This window comes from Crocodylus porosus, unplaced genomic scaffold, assembly GCF_001723895.1.
Source record: "Crocodylus porosus isolate Cpor-Errol unplaced genomic scaffold, CroPor_comp1, whole genome shotgun sequence".
In the NCBI taxonomy this organism is placed as follows: domain Eukaryota; kingdom Metazoa; phylum Chordata; order Crocodylia; family Crocodylidae; genus Crocodylus; species Crocodylus porosus.
The window spans coordinates 3465040-3484879 of record NW_017728910.1 but is presented as its reverse complement, the minus strand read 5'-3'; the positions used below and the strand labels follow the sequence as shown (position 1 = coordinate 3484879).

General features: G+C 41.9%; 1 protein-coding gene across 1 annotated transcript in view; it reads left to right on the top strand.

Annotated features, from left to right (window-relative positions):
- DHX36 (DEAH-box helicase 36) overlaps positions 1–18912 on the top strand; it is a 37875-nt gene extending 18963 nt beyond the window's left edge. Inside the window, exons 14-25 of the mRNA XM_019532617.1 lie at positions 1100–1164; positions 2397–2540; positions 3130–3247; positions 4550–4648; positions 5830–6003; positions 6281–6367; positions 8715–8798; positions 8888–8987; positions 9072–9162; positions 10763–10883; positions 15843–15995; positions 17830–18912. Of these exons, the coding sequence (XP_019388162.1) occupies positions 1100–1164; positions 2397–2540; positions 3130–3247; positions 4550–4648; positions 5830–6003; positions 6281–6367; positions 8715–8798; positions 8888–8987; positions 9072–9162; positions 10763–10883; positions 15843–15995; positions 17830–18015 (1422 nt within the window). The 3' untranslated portion in view covers positions 18016–18912. The remainder of the gene's footprint in view (positions 1–1099; positions 1165–2396; positions 2541–3129; positions 3248–4549; positions 4649–5829; positions 6004–6280; positions 6368–8714; positions 8799–8887; positions 8988–9071; positions 9163–10762; positions 10884–15842; positions 15996–17829) is intronic.
- Positions 18913–19840: the final 928 nt, after the last annotated feature.

Genomic DNA, 19840 nt, shown 5'->3' with positions numbered 1-19840 from the left:
TGAATGTTGGACCATAAAAAGCATCAGAAAACATACAAAATTTCTTAAGTACATCGTACAGAAGGCATAGCGAGTGAATAGTTTATTTTAAATTTTAAAACTTGACTCATAATGACTTTATTTCAGTGCTTATATATTCCGATACCTTTGCTGTGATTACCGTGTACCGTGGTGCCGTTAATGGCAGTACTATTTGTGTGAGTGACTATCTCCCATTGTAGAAAGCTTTTTTTGTTGTAACCTAATTATGGTTAACTGTATACAAGATATTATTTATTTAGTATTCCTAAAAATATTTACAACTAGTTTGTTTTGCAGAAAGTTTCACCTCGACTAAATAGTATGAAAGTGTTCGAGGGCAAGTGTGTACTAGAGGTTTGTGAAATGGGCAGTATTCAATTCAGATTTGGCCCGATTCAGGGGACAGTGATTTGATTCGCTGGATCACTCCCAATTTTTTTGAGATTTGGCCGAATCTCAATCTGAAATAGGATCATTATTCCATAGACACAGCTTTATATGGTTTTTATTCTACGTACCTCAAGGTACCTGCATGCTCGGTGGTGTACCCTCCCCCCACATCTCCCTGGCTTGGCAATCAGCTTCAGGAGGATCCCAGGTGCCCCCCCAGACCCAGGAGGCACCAGGCGCTGAACCGGGGGTGGGAGGGGGTCCCCTGCGCAGAAGTATCGGAAGTACTTCTGGTCCACTGCCGGGTCTGCTGCCAAGCGCGCAGGGACACCCCCCTGGCTCTGCTGTTGGATGCTCCATCTGCCCCACCATCTTGGCATTCACAACCCACACCCGGTACCTCGAGGTACATAGAAAAAGCATAAGGGTGTGTCTACGGCTGAATTGTTGAATCTCTCTGAATTGAATGGGAAGCTTCCAATTCGATTTGCAGAGATTAACGAGTCTCCTGATTGGATTTGGAATTTCAGCCACTGAATTGGGCCGAATCTCCTCCAAATTGAATCAATGACCAAAGCTTCGCACAGCCCTAATGTACACATTTGTTCAGATCTGGAAAACAACTGATTGACTATCCTTTGTTATTGGCAAATGCTTGAATAGGAATTAACAGACTGTGTATTTACAGGTTTTTAAAAAGACCCCTGCTGGAGTACGGAAAATTGTTATTGCAACCAACATAGCAGAGACCAGGTAAAATATTACATGTACCGTGGGTGACTTCAATATAACGTAAGCAGCATAAATCCTGAGTTATAAAATTAGAAGTATAAATCTGTTAAGTAATATGGGAAATGTATTTTGCTATTTTTTACTATTGGCTTATAATGCTAAAAATAAATTTCTTTTCATAAATGTTCTTGGGTTCAATCAAACAGAGTATGGAATTGTCATGTTTCAAATCTGTTGCGTTTTAAAGCATCTGAGCTGCTTGCTTTTCTGGCAAGCTTTTTTTTTTTTTTTTTTTCTTCAACCCCTCTTTTATTACTGCAAGGCTGAGGAAAGTGGCTCAGACTTTTCCTTAAACAGTTATGTTGATAAATAATTTAACATTCCACCCCAGGGTTTTTATTTGCCGTTTGTGATTCATGGAGAAACAATTGACTAAGATGTAGACTGAACTGGAAGAGCTGATGGTTAAAGTATGCTTTTACTTGTGCAAATATTATTGACCAACTTTTTGTGTAAATTATTCTTGTTCATGATAATCCCTTGTTGCAATGTTTGAACTTTCTAAAGTTCTGTCCATAATTTTAAAAAGTTCCTTAAAACTAGTAAGTAGATTTTCCTGTTGTATAATGAGGAAGGTAACTTGTGCCAGGTTATTCTGGCTCTGATTCCTGCTAGAGCACTGAGTTATCCTTAAAAGGTTTGTGTAAGCATCAGGATGAATTTAGAGCAAAGTTTTGAAAACATCTTATCACAGCTTAGTTATGAACAACAATCATGCTGCATTTTCTGTCCAACCCCCCTCCCCCCCCCCCCCCAAATTAAAGTGACAAGCTTCCCACACTACCAGGTGATTTTTATGTTGGTTGTTGGTTTTTTTTGTTGGCAATGTTAAATCTATTAGTGCTTGATACAATACTTGATTTATAGGCACTGTTTGCTGGAGAACTGCTACAGTAGAGCAACAGCTGCCTTTCTTATAGTTTAAAATAGTACAAAATGAAGGTTTTTTTAAAATGTGTGCAGAATTGCTGCTCAATTCTCTTTATATGTAGCAAGTACACATCTTTTGTTTTATAGATAGACCACTTAAAATAGCACTAATAACCTTAATAATTGTATGCGGTCCTTGAAACTAGGATACTTGTAATTAATTTCTTTATGTAGAGATGAAGTATTAGTTGGTCTCTGTAGATAGGTACTTCTGTTTATATGTCAAAGATGTGACAAATGAAAACTCCTTTTATTTTTGACAGCATTACCATAGATGATGTTGTGTTTGTTATTGATGGAGGAAAAATAAAAGAAACTCATTTTGACACGCAGAACAACATTAGCACCCTGGCAGCTGAGTGGGTTAGTGATGCTAATGCCAAGCAAAGGAAAGGTCGAGCAGGAAGGTGAGACATGGCTAATAGAAAAATTCTCATTTTAGTAATCTCTAAAAGGAATCTAATGGTGTGCTTTGCATTCAAGTTGAGAACCTTGATGTTCAGTCAGGGTAATCTCACATTCTGAAGCATGACTTGGCATAACTGTCTCTGTTTTACTGAAAGAATGACTGTGCTAAGTTCTAGGAACCTGATTTACTTTTGACAGCCTCTGAAGATGGTTTTTCCTATACAGTAAAATACAAATTAATTATGCATTCTCTTGCATCCACTTGTTTTAGTAGGGTTTTTTTCATATTAACATCTCATTAAATGAGGATGAACTGTGGAACCAAATATTTCTTAAAAGCAATGTAATTTAGCAGTATATCATTGTAGCCCACAGATCTGGTCTGTGTTCCCCGTATTGTCACTGCTTCTTCATTAATCTTATTACCATTGTGGGATATTTTCAGAGCTGAAATCTGAAATTTTGAAACTTGCTTTTACCTATCTAAATAGCCCTTAATTATAGGTCCTTGAAATGTTTTAGACACTATTTCCAACTAGGTTAACAAGTTGGAGAAAAAAACATTCATACAGATCAAATATGTTACAGAGTCCAGCGTGGTCACTGTTTCCATCTATACAATGGTCTACGTGCCAGTCTTCTAGATGATTATCAGTTACCAGAAATCCTGAGGACGCCTTTGGAAGAACTCTGTCTACAAATCAAGGTGAGTATCTGTTAGAGGGGTGAGTTGTTGTGAATGGCACTATGTATTAGAATTTTTTCTGAATGCAGCAAAGTTAAAGAATTTGCCACTTATATACTAAAGAAGTGAAATAACTCTGAGCCTGAGGTTGTCCTTTGCCTCGTATAGCAGAGTCCAGCTGATTTGAAAAAGCTATTTCAATTGTTTCTTTGAGGTATGATAGAGGGTAAATACCAGAAAAATTTGTTCCCAAATTGTTGGTTAAAAATCAATAAAGACCAGACTCTGAAGTACATCAGTCAGAGAACTCCATCTCCCCTGCCCCCCAACTTTTTTTTCTTTTAATACTTATTAGAATTGAGGACCTCTAATCATGCAGGTAAAGGCACGAGGGGGATCTAAAGTGCAATCCACACAATTGCACTTCCTACCATGCCATATATGCCTGGCAGGAGGTGTGATTGTGAGATCTCACATTAGATCCTCTTGTGCCTTATTGCTGGTGCATGCAGTTGTTGAGACGTCACAGCAAGGTGCTGCCATGACCCAGTCTTTGCAGCTGCTATGCGCTGCCCTCACCTGTGTAATGCCCAGTCCCTGGTAAACCACTGTGGTGCAACTCCAGTGAACTGACAGGTCTCCCAACTACTGGGCCAGACCCTGCTACATGTGCAAATTTAAATTTGGATAGCAATTAGCTATACATTTATTGCTGGAAAATGTGTAACTGTAGTTAGTTGGACTCTTTTATGGCACCATACTTAATTTGTGCCTGTAGCTAATTTAAATTAATTGCATGATTAATGTGGTAATTGTGTGATTTACATATAGCATATTGTGGTGGAGGGAAGGGCCTTACAGAACAAAACTGATGCAACACACTGAAAAGGACTATAGGCTGCAGGATTTGCTGGCTTAGCCCCTGCTGTCATTACTGTTAATGTGTTTTTTCTCTTACATCTCCTTACTTGGCAGTTTGCAGTGAAATGTAAGTGACAATGGACAGTTCATAGATCTTAAACAAAAGCTGTTCAGTTCATAACTTAACAATCAACACAAGTTCCAGACATGCAACTTGGATGAGGAATGGATCCCTAAATATAAATAACATTGCTAGTGCCTGTTTTAGTATAACTTAATGATTTTTCTGTGGGGAAGGGGGAATAAATCTGAGTATATTCCTAGTGAAATTGAAACTTACAAGTTCTTACTTATTTGCGGTTTTGTAATTAGTGAGTGGCACGTTAGTGGTCTGCAGATGTTCGCAGTAACATACAAATATTTACTTTTAGAATCATATTTCTTGAACCTTTTTTTTTCCAGATTCTAAAGCTTGGGGGAATTGCTCATTTTCTAAGCAAACTAATGGATCCACCATCTCATGATGCTGTAATGTTGTCCATAAACCACCTAATGGAACTGGTAAGCATCTTCTGTTAGAGAACAAAATGATTCACTTGATCAATATAGAGTCATTTTACTAAGTTACCTTAAAATAATTCACGTCTGGATTCTTGAATTAGCTCAGATTCTTTTGGCTCTCCATATATCCAAACTATATTTCACAGCAGTGATGCTCCATCTTCTGGCCCCACAGGCTGGATTAGTGGCACAAGGTTAGTCTGCAGGCCAGTTTGGGCCCCATGTACTGGGATCGGGTCCTCGGTCCTCTGCCACCTCAGCTCAGCTTGTATGCTGAGATTAGACCCCACGGCCTCATACCCCTGGCTTTGTTTGCGATCATGCCCTGTGCCATGTATGCTGTCACTGGCTGGCCCGGCACACCCTGACTGGGTCCCCTGCCACCTGAGCCTGACCTTATGCTGAGAATGAGCCTCATTCTACCCTGTGCACCTCATCTAGCAGGAAGGGCCCTGGGCCTGGAAATTTGGCAGCAGGAAAGCAGCAATTAAACCTGCCATTGCTTGCCTGCCACCAAACTTTTGGACCCAGGAGAGCCCTGTGGGCTAAAATTATATGTGGCTCTGTAAGCTGGATCTGGTTCTTGGGCTGGGGGTTGAGCAACCTGCTTAACAGCATTGGAATCACTATAGTCTGCCTCTTGACTTTGGGTGTGAAACTGATACAGACCTGTGTCCTGGCTTGTAAGATTCTGAAATTTTGTATTGTTTATAAACCTTGTGTATGTTTGGTTTACAGTATGGAAATAGAATATGCTGGTAGCAAAGGGCAGGGTAAACAATTCTGAAATGGAGGGAAAGGACTTGGGGCTTGAAAACTGGGAATGTAACTAATTGAGAGAACAGAACATGGAAAAGTACCATAATCTATTTTAAAATTTTGTTCTGGACTCTTTCCATCTAGTATGGTATGGTAATACTAATTGATATGAGTGCTTTGTCTAACAATCTTTTAGCAATTGCAGTAAATCTTAAATTCTAATTAAAAGAATAATTTGCTCTTTAATAAAGGTATAGATATTCTAGCTTTCAATGAATAGCATAACAAGTGAATTCAGTAAAGAAATTCAAGTTTGCTGCCACCTTAGCTGTCATGCTTTCCTTCCTCTGCCAAGCACATAATCTGCTTCCAAAAAATGTCTTCCTCACGTTTGAACAGTGTGCATTTGTTTTTCTTAACAGAATGCTTTGGATAGACGAGAGGAACTGACTCCGCTAGGTGTCCACTTGGCACGATTGCCAGTTGAGCCGCATATTGGAAAAATGATTCTCTTTGGAGCTTTATTCTGTTGCTTGGATCCAGTGCTCACAATTGCAGCCAGTCTCAGCTTCAAGGATCCCTTTGTCATTCCGCTGGTAAACTATCTAAGATGATATTGCAGATGAAACTAAGATGTTGTTTATTTTAAAACTTTTAAAATAAGGTTTGGTAAGAGTTGATCTCAATTTAATTTTAAATTTGTAACACTGTTTCTGCCAGTCTCTCACTATGGTGTTGTCATTGTCATCCTGAATATTGAAGTAGCTCACTAAAGCTATTTTTATTTAAATAAAAACAGTTGGGAGAACAATAGGTTTCCAGAGTTGGGAATGTTTGGCATGTTTTAATTTTTTGTTGTGTTTTTCCCTTTAGGGCAAAGAGAAAGTAGCAGATGCAAGGAGAAAGGAACTCTCAAAGAACAGTAAAAGTGACCACTTAACGATTGTGAATGCTTTCACAGTAGGTACATTAGTATTAATATTCCGTTAGTCTTTGCAGTTGTGTGTGTTCAATTTAATTGAAGAAGCTTTTAAATATGTGATTCCTAATCAAAGCTGATTTCTGTACACTTTTATAAAGCATTTGTGCTCGACCTTTGCTGTGATATAATGCCTTGCTAGTGTTACAGAACTTTGTCTCTGGATTAATAGTAGCCTCATTTCCTGCCCATTGCTTTAAGGGGAAAAGAAGAATGGGTAAATTCATAGTTAAGTTGCAGATGCCTAAATATTAGGGCCATGTGAAACGGCTTGTGGGACTGTCTGTCTTGGGGCAGAGGGGGGTGAAAACTGCAGGCCTGCTAGGCCCTGTTGCAGCCACAAAGCCTGCCATAGTACCTCACAGTTGTTTAATGAACTTGTTCTCACAACACTTCTGTTAACTGGGAAGTGTAATTACTCCATTTTACAGGTGATTAGTTGAGGCTAGGGGACCTGACCAAGCTTGCTCTGGAAGAACTGTTTCAAAGCCATATCTCCTAAGACCTAGGCTGCAGCCACTCATCAATTCATAGATTGTAAGGCCAGAAGGGACCTTGGAAGATCATCATGTCCAGTCCTCTGCACCAAGCAGGAAAGATAACTGGGGGCCAGGTGACCCCAGGAAGGTGACTGTCTAGTCTCCTCCTGAAGACTTCCAGGGAAGGTCATTGCACCACCTCCAGAGGGAACTTATTCCACAATCTAGACACCCTAGTTGTGAAGTTTTTCCTAATGTTAAGCCTGAAATGATCTTCCAGGAGTTTGTGGCCATTACTTCTAGTTTCCCACTCAGGTGCCCTGGTGAACAGTTGTTCACTGAGCCCTAGATGTACGCTTCTGATGTAGCGGTAAGCTGCTACCATGTCCCCTCTCAGCCTTCTCTTTTTCAGGTCCCTCAGCCTTTTCTCATATGGCTTGCCGTGCAAGTCTCTGATCAGATGGGTGGCTCTTCTCTGGACTATCTCAAGCTTTGCCATGTCTTTGTTAAAGTGTGGAGCCCAGAACTAGACGTGGTACTCCAGCTGCGGTCTCACCAATGCAAAGTAGAGCAGGCAAATCACTTCTTTGCAGTAGTTTTGCTGGAGCTGCATCAATTGATGCATGCCCAGGTATTGTTGGCCTTGCTGGCTACAGCATCACACTACCAGCTTATGTTCATACTGGGGTCAATGATTACCCGTAGGTGTGTGATGGGAAGTGTTGGGGGATTTTCAGTCCTGCTGCCTGATGAGAGACAGCAGTTGCACAAGCACCCATGTCATGAGGCTTGCCTATCAACAGCTAAGGTTGCAGGGCCCCAGAACCACCTTGCACCTATCTCATTAACAGCTGGCAGGCTTTGAGGCTGCAGCAGGGCCTACCTGCAGTCTTGACCCCGTTGTGACTTAACACATACGTGTGACATGAGTTTTGCTTTCAAGAAGTTGGGGTGCAGTTTCCCCAAACCCCTTGCACCTCTCTCCTTGAAACTTGGCAGGCTTCATGCCCTCAGAGAGGCTACCATTCCTGCACGTTGCATCCAGATCAGGCCAGAAATGACAGTTATAGGCTGTTTCAACCTTTCCCATTATAGCCTATGGGCAAAATGGCGAAACGTTTTGACTTGCCTCGTTTTGTTTCGAGGCTGTTTCAACCATATCTCTTTCGATTTCACTCTTTCGACCTCGAAATAGTGTTGAAACAAAACTGGCAGCAACATTTCACAGCTCTACTAAATATGTGGTTTTGTATTAGGTAGAAGAATAAGAATCTTGTTATGTTTCTGCTTGTTCTTCCTTCAAAGTCAGTAACTTTTTTCACCTGGCCTCCACAGGGGCTGGGTCTGACTGCACAAGTTTTAAAATTTCCTTGTGGGGATGGAAACTAGAGGAATGGATAACTTTAAAGTCGTCTTACACATTTTATATCAGCCTGCTCCCACTATCAGGAATTGTTACTTGCAGTAAATAGAGGAAATTAGCAACAGTTAGATAGCAGTCCTAAAGAATTTTCCAATCCTGAAAATATACTCAGAAAACAATATGTACAACAGCTTGGAATCCATACCCTTCTATCTTTATCTGGCTGGTACCTAAAAAGTAAAAAAACCCCATTCTAGGGACTAGCATCATGCTTGATCTTTTTAAAAATAAATTTTAAAAACCTTTCTGGCATTCTTGGCTATCTTGCGTATGCTTGTATGCATGATGTGGATGTGTAAAGTAAATAGAAAGATTTATAATACAAAGAATTAAATGTAGTATTAATATGTGTGTGTATGTATATATAAAATAAATAGAGTAAATTGTCCTTTAAAGAACTACAGTTCAAAATACTTTTGTGTCCAGGGCTGGGAAGAGGCTCGGCGGCGTGGCTTCCGAAATGAAAAAGACTACTGCTGGGAGTATTTTCTGTCTTCAAATACACTCCAGGTAATATCTTAAGTGTGGCATGTTTTTAGGGGAAACTCTGTGACAGTATAATTCTAGAAGAATACTTATTACTTGACATTCCTTCCTAGATGCTGCATAATATGAAAGGGCAGTTTGCTGAACATCTCCTAGCAGCTGGGTTTGTGAATAGTAAAGACCCCAAAGATCCAAAATCTAATACCAACTCAGGTAAACAGCAAGAGATGCTGGGTTTTGGATAAGTTAGACTCCTTATTTACAAAACTGCATTGCTTGCTTTGTTGTCTTCTACAGATAATGAGAAGTTGCTCAAGGCAGTCATCTGTGCTGGTTTATATCCAAAAGTTGCAAAGATCCGGCCAAGCTTTAGCAAGAAGAGAAAAATGTAAGGGTTTGATGTGAAAGTCCATTTGTTTATATTCAGGTTTACTGCAAAGATAGTTTTTAGGTGTTGAAAGTACCTTAAGGGCAAAATGTAATAATCTGTCCGGTTAATTGTACCTATAGGTTACTTAATTTATTGTTTTCTTTCTTGATGTGAATCGGCAATCCTGAACCTATGAGAGATGGCAAGTCACTTTTAATGATAAGTTTTGGAGACCTGGCAGTATATCTAAATGTTCCCTGACAGTGCTGTATGGAAGTGTAGTATTACATATACAGAAAATTGCAACTGTCAGTGTCCTGTTTATTTTTTTTCTCTTCAGTGTCACTTTAGATGTTTAATGCTCTGTCCTTTTCCCCCGCACTGTTTAGAAAGAGATCCAAACAGATCTGGTCTCTAGTTCATGATTTCTTAATTTCTTTGCCTCATATGAACTATATGGATAGTGCGCTTAGCATTACCCATGCTTGGCACAAAGGAACAATGATATGGCAAGTAACATGCCAACTATTAGTTGCTTAGCTCAGTGAAAAGAGAAAAATAGAGACTAGTTTGGATTCCACTGTATACCAGCTCATGTTGTAACCTTTATGAAAATCTGAACTGAGTCTTGTTTCCTTGCCTGGGAAGGAAGGGAATCGTGAACCTTTACAATTTTACAAAGTCAGAACACTGATTAAACCAATCCTAGAAACGTATTTTGTAGCTTTATTCTTTCAAGAGTAGAGTACTGCAACCTGCATTTCTGCCACCTGGTGGTGCTAGTTGAACTTGTATTAGAAGCTCAGGAAGGCTTCCTCTCTCAAATCGGCTGAAACAGTATTCATTCTCTGGACTGCTTCCAAAGCAAGTTTCTCTGTGTTTGTCTCTGCAAAGCCCCAGGTCCTTACTTTGCAAAACATTCTCTTCTACACACCAGTAGCCAAAAGGGCTTTATGAACCACAACTGCAATTGCTATCTTGAAGTATGTATCCTCAAGCTCCATGAAGGAGGAAAAACTTCTTCCTGGCAAGTGTCTTGTAGTTGGTTTTTTCCCTCCTTGTTCACTTTGAATCTCAGGTTCCAGGACGTATGTTTTTTAAATTAGCCCCATTTGGTCACAAAGGCAAGTGTGGTGTTCTTTCTTGAGCCCCCTTGGTTGATCACTACCGGTATTAGTAACATATTGTTTCATACTCTGTCCTCTATATCTAATACAGTTGCCACGCAGAGAGATCAAGCTGATTTAATATGCTTTTTCCATTAATTCTTTGGCAGCTTGTTTTGTGTACAAGTGTTCCTAGGCAAACTCATAAGTGCCTCTTTAGAAAAGGTGAAAATGTCAAATGCTTTTTATACAAAATTAATAGCTGCTAAATATAAATTATAGTATTTTTCTGATTTTCAGGAGCAAATGACAGCCTAACTGCTTACATGTGTTTTTTATTTTTAAGCAGATAGTTTCTTAAAGGGGACGTCTTTTATACATTTATTTTCAAAATTAAAATTTGCGTAGTACACAACTTGAGAAGGCTTTATATTTTTTGTTAAAATACAGACTTATCTTTCCTGACACTTCAAAAATCTTATTGCCTTAATTTTTTTTTTTAATTTTTAAAGGGTTAAAGTTTGTACCAAGCCAGATGGAACTGTTAACATTCATCCTAAATCTGTTAATGTGGAAGAGACTGAGTTCCATTATAACTGGCTCGTTTATCATCTGAAGATGAGAACCAGCAGTGTAAGTGAACAATTCTATTTCCGTACTGTACCTGTCAGTGCACTTGACACCATGTAAAGAAAATTCTTAAAAGCAGTGTTTTGCATTTGGTGTGAGAATTTGTTGGCATACTGTTAACAAGATGAAAAGTCATTTTGTTAAAATCAAATCCTATATTGCAGGGGTAGGCAACATTTTTTGGCTAGAGTGCCGAAAAACCCCACAATGCCTACCTCGGACGGTGCTGGAGTGCCGGCACGCCAGAAAAACAAAATGAGGGTAAGGGGTACATGGCAGGATGCCCTACTTGTGCCCTTTTCCCCCCAACCCTGCTGCCCCTGCCCCTCAGCCTGGGCTCTGTGGCTGTCAGCAGCTACCCAGAACATGGGCCAGCTGCAAACATCTGCTGCCTCGTAGACCCCGGCCCTGGGCTCCGGGGAGGCAGCACATACCGGCAGTGCCCCCCACTGTGCTGCCCTTGCTTCTTCTGCAAAGCAGCATTGGAACCTGGTGTGGCAGGGCGCAGCAGGGTAGCACAGAAAGCTGCCTGCTCCCAGCTCCCCACTGCCCTGCCACACTTCCCGTGTGCACAGGAGCAGTGTGGGCAGCAGCACTGGGTTGTGCTGCTCGCTGCTGCCCCTGCCTGCAGGAGAAGTGTGGCAGGGCAGCAGGGAGCTTAGAGCAGGCAGCTTTCTGTGCCCCCCTGCTGTGCCCTGCGCACTGGGTTCCAACACCGCTTTGCAGAAATGGCGAGGGCAGCACAGTGGGGAGCATTGCTGCTACGTACTGCCTCCCCGGAACCCGGGGCCAGGTTTGAGAGGCAGCTGGAGCTGGGGCTGGGGTCAGGGCAGAGAGGGAGCAGATGTTTGCAGCTGGCCCAGGTTCTCTGTAGTTGCTGACTGCCACGGAGCCTGGGCTGCTTGCAGCAGGGCTTCCATGGCTATCAGCAGCTACCCAGAACCGGGACTGGCTGCAGCCGTGAGGCTTCAAACAGCTGCTGCCCTCTTGCCCCAGCCGTCTCCCAGCCCCGGGCTCCAGGAAGGCAGCAGGTGCCGGCACTGTGCCCACTGGGGAGGCAGCAGCTGTGTGTAGGCGCCTGGCTGCAGCTGGCCGTGGTTCTGGGTACCTGCTGATAGCCACAGAGCCCAGACTGCCTAGGGCTTGCAGCGTCCCAGCAGTTACCCCAGGGGTGGACAGTTATTTCAGGTGGAGGGCTGCTTACCTAGGTTTAGCAAGCTGTTGAGGGCCACATGGGTTGCCCTGCCCCCTGGTCACCATCTTGGGACCAATGTCCCAATGTCTTGGGGCCAGTGTTGGTGGTGCCCAGAGCAGGGCACAGGTTGGTAGGGGTCCATGCAGCCAGGCTGGGCTGCACCAGCAGGGAGAGGGGGGAGCTGGCCTGGCCCCATAAAGCTGCTGGCTGGGACCCCTGTACTCCCTGCAGCACTCCTCTGGGCCCTGCTGGTGCTGGCCCTGAGACACTGGTGTGGGCCCCATGCACCCGCTCGCTCCCAGTGCCACCCCCCCATGGCAGAAAGCCACCTTTGGTTTCTCCCCAAAATCTCTGCCCTGTGCCACTGTGACTAAAATCTCTGAGCTGCAACCATTTGATTAGGGTGGGCCCTGCACACAGGGGACCGCACCATCAGCCTGTCTATTTAGGTAACTTCAGCTGGCTGCATTCCTGAGGGAGGGGGGAAACCTGTTCCCTCTGCCTACACGACTTGCATCAATGACCTGGGTGGGGGGTTTCTACCTGGGGAGCTGGAATCTGCCTGGCAACTGGTTATGTATTTCAAATTGGTTGGCGGAGAGCCAACTGGAGCTGGCCTCCACTGGGCCAGGTGAATGAAGTCACAGGGGCTATATAAGTTTGGACAGGGAAGAAGGCGGTCTCTTCGGCCATGAGGCCAAGCAGCAGCTATTCGGGGGACACAGGGGAGCTTTACCATCTAAAATTGGCGCTCTCCCCCAAACTCACAAGCTAGGAACCGCCTGCCTCCAAAGGGAAACGGCACTGGCCTCTGGAAGATGCTTGTGAGTAAGCTGCTTGAGATCTGATTAGATATTTAGCTGGCATTAACTCAGATGCGTGATCAAAAGGCTACCTCAGCCCCACTGTTTGCTCTTTAGGATTTCTAAGATATTGCTCAATCCTGTACCCCAGTTTACCCTACCCCTGTAATCAATAAAGTTCTCCTTTTTTGACTGGTGTGGGAGACTTATTGAGGGGTGGGTCTAAATTATGCCTAAGAGACCCCTTAAGTCTGCGGACTAAGGGAGACTTCACTTTTTGCCCCTTGACTTGGGGAAGTGCCCCAAGTGCCTGTACCGGGTCAAGTACCCGTAGGACTCTTAGGCCTGTGTTTCCCCGAGGACACAGGGCCGAGACAGTCCCCTCTTGGGGTGGTAGCAGCATGTTACCCCCAGACTAGCGAGTGTGCTCTGGGAGAGGGGTCAGCCGAACATAAGGTGCCCCTAGGGAGGCATTCGGAGCCTGGAAGGTGGTCGGGCACAGGGAGGTGGGTGGCTCAACGCAGCAGTGCTCCCTGCTGGCCCCCCTCACGTGGTAGAAACAGAGGTGGGATATGAATACCCAGCTGTTTTACTGAGGTGGAATCTCTGCACCTGCCACACCCCCCCAAGCCTGCGGTACAGGCAGAGGGCAGTGTGCCCCCCTGACCCCCTGCTCCACGGCAGGGAACAAGCTGGCGCTGAGTGCGGGGAAAAGTGGCCCCACCCCCACCCTGTGGCTGGCGCTCCCTGCTGCAGCCACTCGCAGCCCATGCGGGGCTGTCCTGAGCAGGCACAGGCTGTGAGCAGCTGCAGCACGGGGTGCCGAGCAGGGGGCAGCAAAGGATCTCTTTTCCCGCACTCAGCACCAGCTTGAGTAACCTGCCCCTTCTGTAGCCACCCCACTTCTCGCGCCCAGCAGTGTTTGCCACCGCCACCTCTGTGCTGGCCAGCGCATGAGCTCTGGGCGGGCAGCAGCAGCAAATGGTACCCAGTGTGGCAAGCGGTGGGGGGGGGACCACAGCTGCTGCCACTGTAGCACAGCCCCAGTGGGTGAGCCCAGAGCTGGCGCGGGGCCCAGGCTGGCAGCGGGGGTGGGTTACAAGTTGGTGCTGAGTGCAGGAAAAGCAGTCCCTCACCTGCCCCATGCCCAGGTTTGCCTGTGCCTGCTCGGGGCAGCCCTGCGCAGGCTGCGAGTGGCTACAGTAGGGAATGTCGGCCATGGGGTGGGGGAGAGACTGCTTTTCCCCAGGCTCCTTCCCTTCCCCCTGTGTTACCTGAGGTTCTGGCACAGTGCAGTCACGTGGTCCCAGGCTGCACCAGCAGGGAGAGGGGGGAGCTGGCCTGGCCCCATAAAGCTGCCGGCTGGGACCCCTGTACTCCTGCAGCACTCCTCTGGGCCCTGGAGGGGCAGGGCCAGGCAGGCCCTGCTGTTGCTGGAGCCTGCTAGGCTTCCCCTGGGTCCTACTGCCCTTGGTTCCTGTCACCTTTGACAGGAACCAAAGACAGATAAATACTCATTTTCTAAATTCTTTATGAGCTCTGCTGGCCAGATAGAATGGCTTTGTGGGCCGGATCTGGCCCATGGGCTATAATTTGCCCACCCCTGAGCTACCCAGAGCTGGGGCTGGCTGCAGCTGGGAGGCTGTAAACAGCTGCTGCCTCCCCGGTCCCAACGCGTGCTGAGGAAAATGGCCTCTCATGCCATACTCAGCATGCATGCCGGGGGTTGCCCTGCAGTATGGCATTTTGTAATGATTGTAAAACTTTATTAACTGCTCATCAACACAGCATCTCAGCTTACTTTGTATCTTAATGAACATGCTGTTGGGTTTTTTTAAGTGTGTGCACATGTAAAAGTGGGGTGGCTACCTGGATTGATGCCAAATATAAAATCCTTTTCAAAGAAATTCTGCGCATTAATATTTTAATCTGTACTCCAAGTAGCCTGTTTAACTGCAGTTACTACTTTTTGAAATAGTAGGTTAACCCCTGAGTTGATAGGAAGTATGTGTCTGAATCTACATAGGTAATAGGCTTGATTGCTGCAAATTTCACTTTAGTGATTTTTTCTTTCCTTTGTTACTTTGTTCTTTACCTTCCTATCTCAGCTTCCAAGATATCTCTTTATTCCTGTGCTCCCTCTATTCCTTTTGGCATGTCTCCATCTTCTGTAACTTTCCAATCCCTTGTTAATATGTATTTTCCCTCATTGTAGTTCTCTGTTAGAGGGCATGTTTGTCAGGCTCCCTCTTTTTTTCTTTTAAAGGAGTGGTCTCCAAAATGGAGTGTGCAAGATGATCCATTGGGGTGCGGGAAGAAAATATTAGAACTTCTATTTATATTTATATAAATAGACATATATTGGGGGTGCATGTTAAAAAATTTTTTTACTGATAGGGGTGTGCGATCAAAGAAGTTTGGAGACCACTGCTTTAAAGGATAAGAGAAACGTCTAAGCACCTGTCCTGTCTAGATAAAAATTGCTTTATAGTATTCCACTTTTTCATCCTCCTTTGAACTTTGTGACTTTTCAGATTCAGTTCCTTGGTGACTACAGTTATATTAATTTCATACTAATAGGTTGAGATAACTGTAATGATATACTGCTTGTTGCTAACAAGATCGTTCCTTTACTTTAATTGACTTGTGTCAAGTGTCTTAATGTAAAAGTTTGCTCCGAATGTTGTAGCTAAACTTAATATTTATCGAGGTAATTTCTTTGATTTCAGAACTTTTTGCCAAGGGAAACTGTTAGCAATTTGGGCTTCTATTCTTCTCTAACAGAAAATATATATGATAGCTTCATTTGAACTAAGTCGTATAATTACTATTTTATTGATTCAGAAATGATTCTAAAGACATGATCTCTAGTGTTCTTTGACTTGACAATGCTATAATCACTAATACATTTTGGATGGATTAACTTGCTTCTTAGCCTCACTACATACTTTTGGCTTGTTGCAGATTTACCTCTATGATTGTACAGAAGTCTCTCCATACTGTCTCTTGTTCTTTGGAGGAGATATTTCCATTCAGAAGGATAACGATCAGGATACTATTGCTGTGGATGAATGGATTGTCTTTCAGTCTCCTGCAAGGATAGCCCAACTAGTCAAGGTGATCACTGGCATATTTTGGAATATTGCTATGGATAATTGTTTGTGTTTCATAAAGAAATTGTGGTGTCCTGTAGGAATCTTGGCCATGTGCTATTTAATAATTGTATTGATGTTCTGGAAGAAAACAACTGGTGTTGCAGATCTGCACATGTATTAGATTCCAGTAGTAGTAAAGATCACAGATACAGAATGGTCTAGGTCAGTGATTCTCAACCAAATGTGCCACAGTACTCTGAGGTGTCTTGATCCTTTCAAGGGTGATCCAGATTGCCATGCAGTGTTAGCACTGTTAGGTGTGCAAACACGATTCACAGCATAAACCCAGAGATTTCAAATAGGAATTTGTAGTGTTAAAAACTATTGTGACCTGTACTAGTCTGAGTTCTTTGCAACAGAAAAACTGTGGTATTATTTTTTCATGATCAGAAAAACAAGTGAAAACAAAGAGCTAACATTTATGAGGGGTGTCTTAAGTCCAAAATGATTTGAGAACCACTGGTCCAGGTTGTCTAGTAATCTGGGCAAAAAATGTTCTATAGCATTTAGACATCTGGAATCAAAGAATGCAGGACGTCCACATGATGGGATACTCCATCTTAAGAAGTATTGGGTGTAGGAAAAATAGTGGGGGTTTTGACAAATAATCTTTTTCATCAGCTCTTAGTGTAACACAGAGCAAAACGGCTAATGAGGTTCTTTGTATGGCAAAAAGAGTATGGTATACTTGTACTATCATGTACAAGTAGGAAGATTGTTGCATGGTTTTTACTGATATGTAATTATGCAAAAGTGAAATAGTGCATTCAAAATTGAAGAAGTTTGGGGGTGGGCGTGGGGAGGTAGAGTTTGAGAGGGTACATAAAAAGAATAAGTGAAGGATTTAAACATCTGCCTTATTGTGAGAAACTTCCCTATGAAAGAGGAAGTTAGGAAATGACTTGATCAGTCAATAGGTATCTACATGGCGAAACACGTTTTGTTATTGGGGTTCTTATCAGGGAACGATCCAATAAAATTAAATGTCTGGAAATTTAATTTAGAAAAATTCTTCTTAGAAATTGGAACAGTAACAACAAGGATTTTCTAAATCAAGATGGGATCTTTCTCTAAAAGATGTACCCTAGCTCAAGCACAGATATCTAAGCAAGAATTCAGGGAAGTCCTGTGCTAGAAAACTGGCCTTAAATCTATTAATCTGTTTTCAAATAGTTATAAGGCTTTAGATGGAATTATGATTTATTGAATATCTGATTCATGATTCATAGATCTCTCAAATGTTAATAATTCTAAGACTAGCAATGATTTTGTTCATTTATTTGTTTACTTATGGCACATGTTCTGAGCAGGAAATAGTAAGTCCTGGTCCTTGAGACATTACCTTTAATCTTATTTCCATGCATTTTAGAAACAAGTAGTTTTTGTGCAAGACTTCAAAGAGTATTTAAAGTCAATAGCATTTTTTTTTTTCAAGTTGGCCATAAATGAAATGGCCAGACATAAAATTCAGCATGACCATTCTTATTCAGGGATCTGTGATGAAAGCAGCAATATTATCAACAGTTGCATTCAACTCGTTTGTCTACTGACCTATTTTGGTATAATTTTTTGCTAGACTTAAAGAAGCCATGTTAGCTTCAAATCTAGTGTCACGTCTACTACAAATGGAAGTGTTGAAATGTTTGAGGTAAAGAATTATCAAGGATATGATGATTATCTTTAGAAAAACTGATGGTCTAAGTAATTTTTACCATTGTCTTAACATTAAATTGTGTGCAGCATTCTAGGTTGGCTGTCGTCTTTACTCCAAAAAACCCCCTTTGTTTTATCTACAGAATTTAAGAAGTGAACTAGATGACCTTCTACAAGAGAAAATTGAAAACCCGCACCCTGTGGACTGGAATGACACTAAATCCAGGGACACAGCGGTCCTGACAGCCATTATAGACTTAATCACAACACAAGAGAATGAAAGTGCCAGAAACTTTGCTCCTCGATTTCAGAATGAACATTATAGTTGACACTTTCTTTCTTGTTAGAAAGATGACATTTTTGCCAGTTTTTCTTTAATTTTATAGCATTTACCTAGGTAGACTTGAGACTTTTTAGGGCAACGTAGTAATTTCACCTTATTAAAGAACAGTTAATTTCAGTAGTTTGTAATGTCTGTATGTGCATGGTATCCAGTGTTTAATGTGTCTTTTTAAATACAAGATGGTGTAATGCTGTAAGCAACTATTGGTGTATGTTTATTTCTTGTCCGTACTTCTTTGGAACTAACTTTGATGTAAAAGGTGAATAATATTCAGAATGCACTGCAAAAAGTACTACTTTATTATATATAAACTGTCAAGTTCCTACTGCCTGTGGATTTTTGGGGAGGAAATAGATGCTAGTAGTTAGTGTTGTCAGAAACAGTTACAACCATGCAGCATTTTTACTGACGCTTCCTTCAGTCTGGTAGAAACCAAACTTTTTGACAAAACAGTTAACATTGTACAGTGTGAAGAATCACTATTTAAAACTTTAATCTGCTCTCCCTTCATCCAAATCATTACATCTCCTGTTTTTCTTTTAAGCCCAGTGATCAGTTTGAGTACAAATTCAGAATAAAGGAAGTATTTACTATAGATTTAAAAAAAAAATCAGGATGAGTTTAAAGCTTTGAAGTTTTAATTTTATTCCGATTAGTAAAGGTAAGCACTTAATGTTACATTAAAGAGTTTTGTTTGGGGTTTTTTGTTAAAGCTGCAGCTATTTCTAGTCTGTTTCGTGTTTTGAGTACTTCCAAGTATGTGCACATAAGCTATATGCTTGTTTTATTTATGATATTATAGTTAAGGAATTCCTAGCTTTACCCTGAAAAAATGTGAATCAGTAACAAATTTGTTTCTGTTTAAAATTTGTTTGACTACAAAGCCTACTGTTTCTCTGACTCTTCCAAGTTAAGATCAAGTGTATGTTTTCCTCTGTTTGATATAAGGATTAGCAGTCACTTTAATCTAACACATCTAGATGGTGTTCTTTGAAAAGCTGCCATTAGGCAAAAAAAAATGATTGGATAGTGCAACTTTCCCCCTTTAATATAGTTTGTTCATCTGTCAATATCCTGAGATAAATGGGAAGTTGTAGACTTTGCATCTGCTGCTCTCATGGGAAGATTAACTGCAGCAGCTTAGTCTTATTTTATTCAGGTGTAAAATTGCTTCACTTTTTAAATTAGTATCTCTGCCCTTGCATAAAGAGAATTTATTAAACTCTACCCCCTGATATCCATTAAAAATATATACTGTTACCACAACACAATGTTTTGACAATAACAAGTACACAATAAAAGCAACAACTCTTTCAACAAAATAAATCATTTATTTGTATTTACAAATTTCTTAAAAACTTGAACAGGCTCTAGGCCAAAGGGGAATACTAAATGTGGAGAAAGCTCCATCATGATCAAGCTTCATAATACCAGTGCCCCATCTTAAGTAATGTGTTTTAAAATTGCAGAGAGCTGGGGGAGGGGGGGGCAACAAAAAACAACAGCGCTGTGGAAAATAAATTACAAATCTATATACAAACAAATATTCTTGTTTTTAACTCTACAAAAATTGCAAATCAGTTCTCAAAAAGCATAATAGCAGGAGTTCCTCTGTTTGGCTGTAAACGGTCTAGTATTGGAGACCTGATTTTTTTTGTTTTTGTTTGTTTGTTTGTTTTTGTTTTTTGTTTTTCTTCAAAGGTTTCCATGTTCCTTTTTAAGATTGAAGTAACTTTTTGCATGATAAATGAGAAAGCCTAATGGATTTTGCAAAAGACCCAATGCCTCTGTCATACATGGGAGTGACAGCT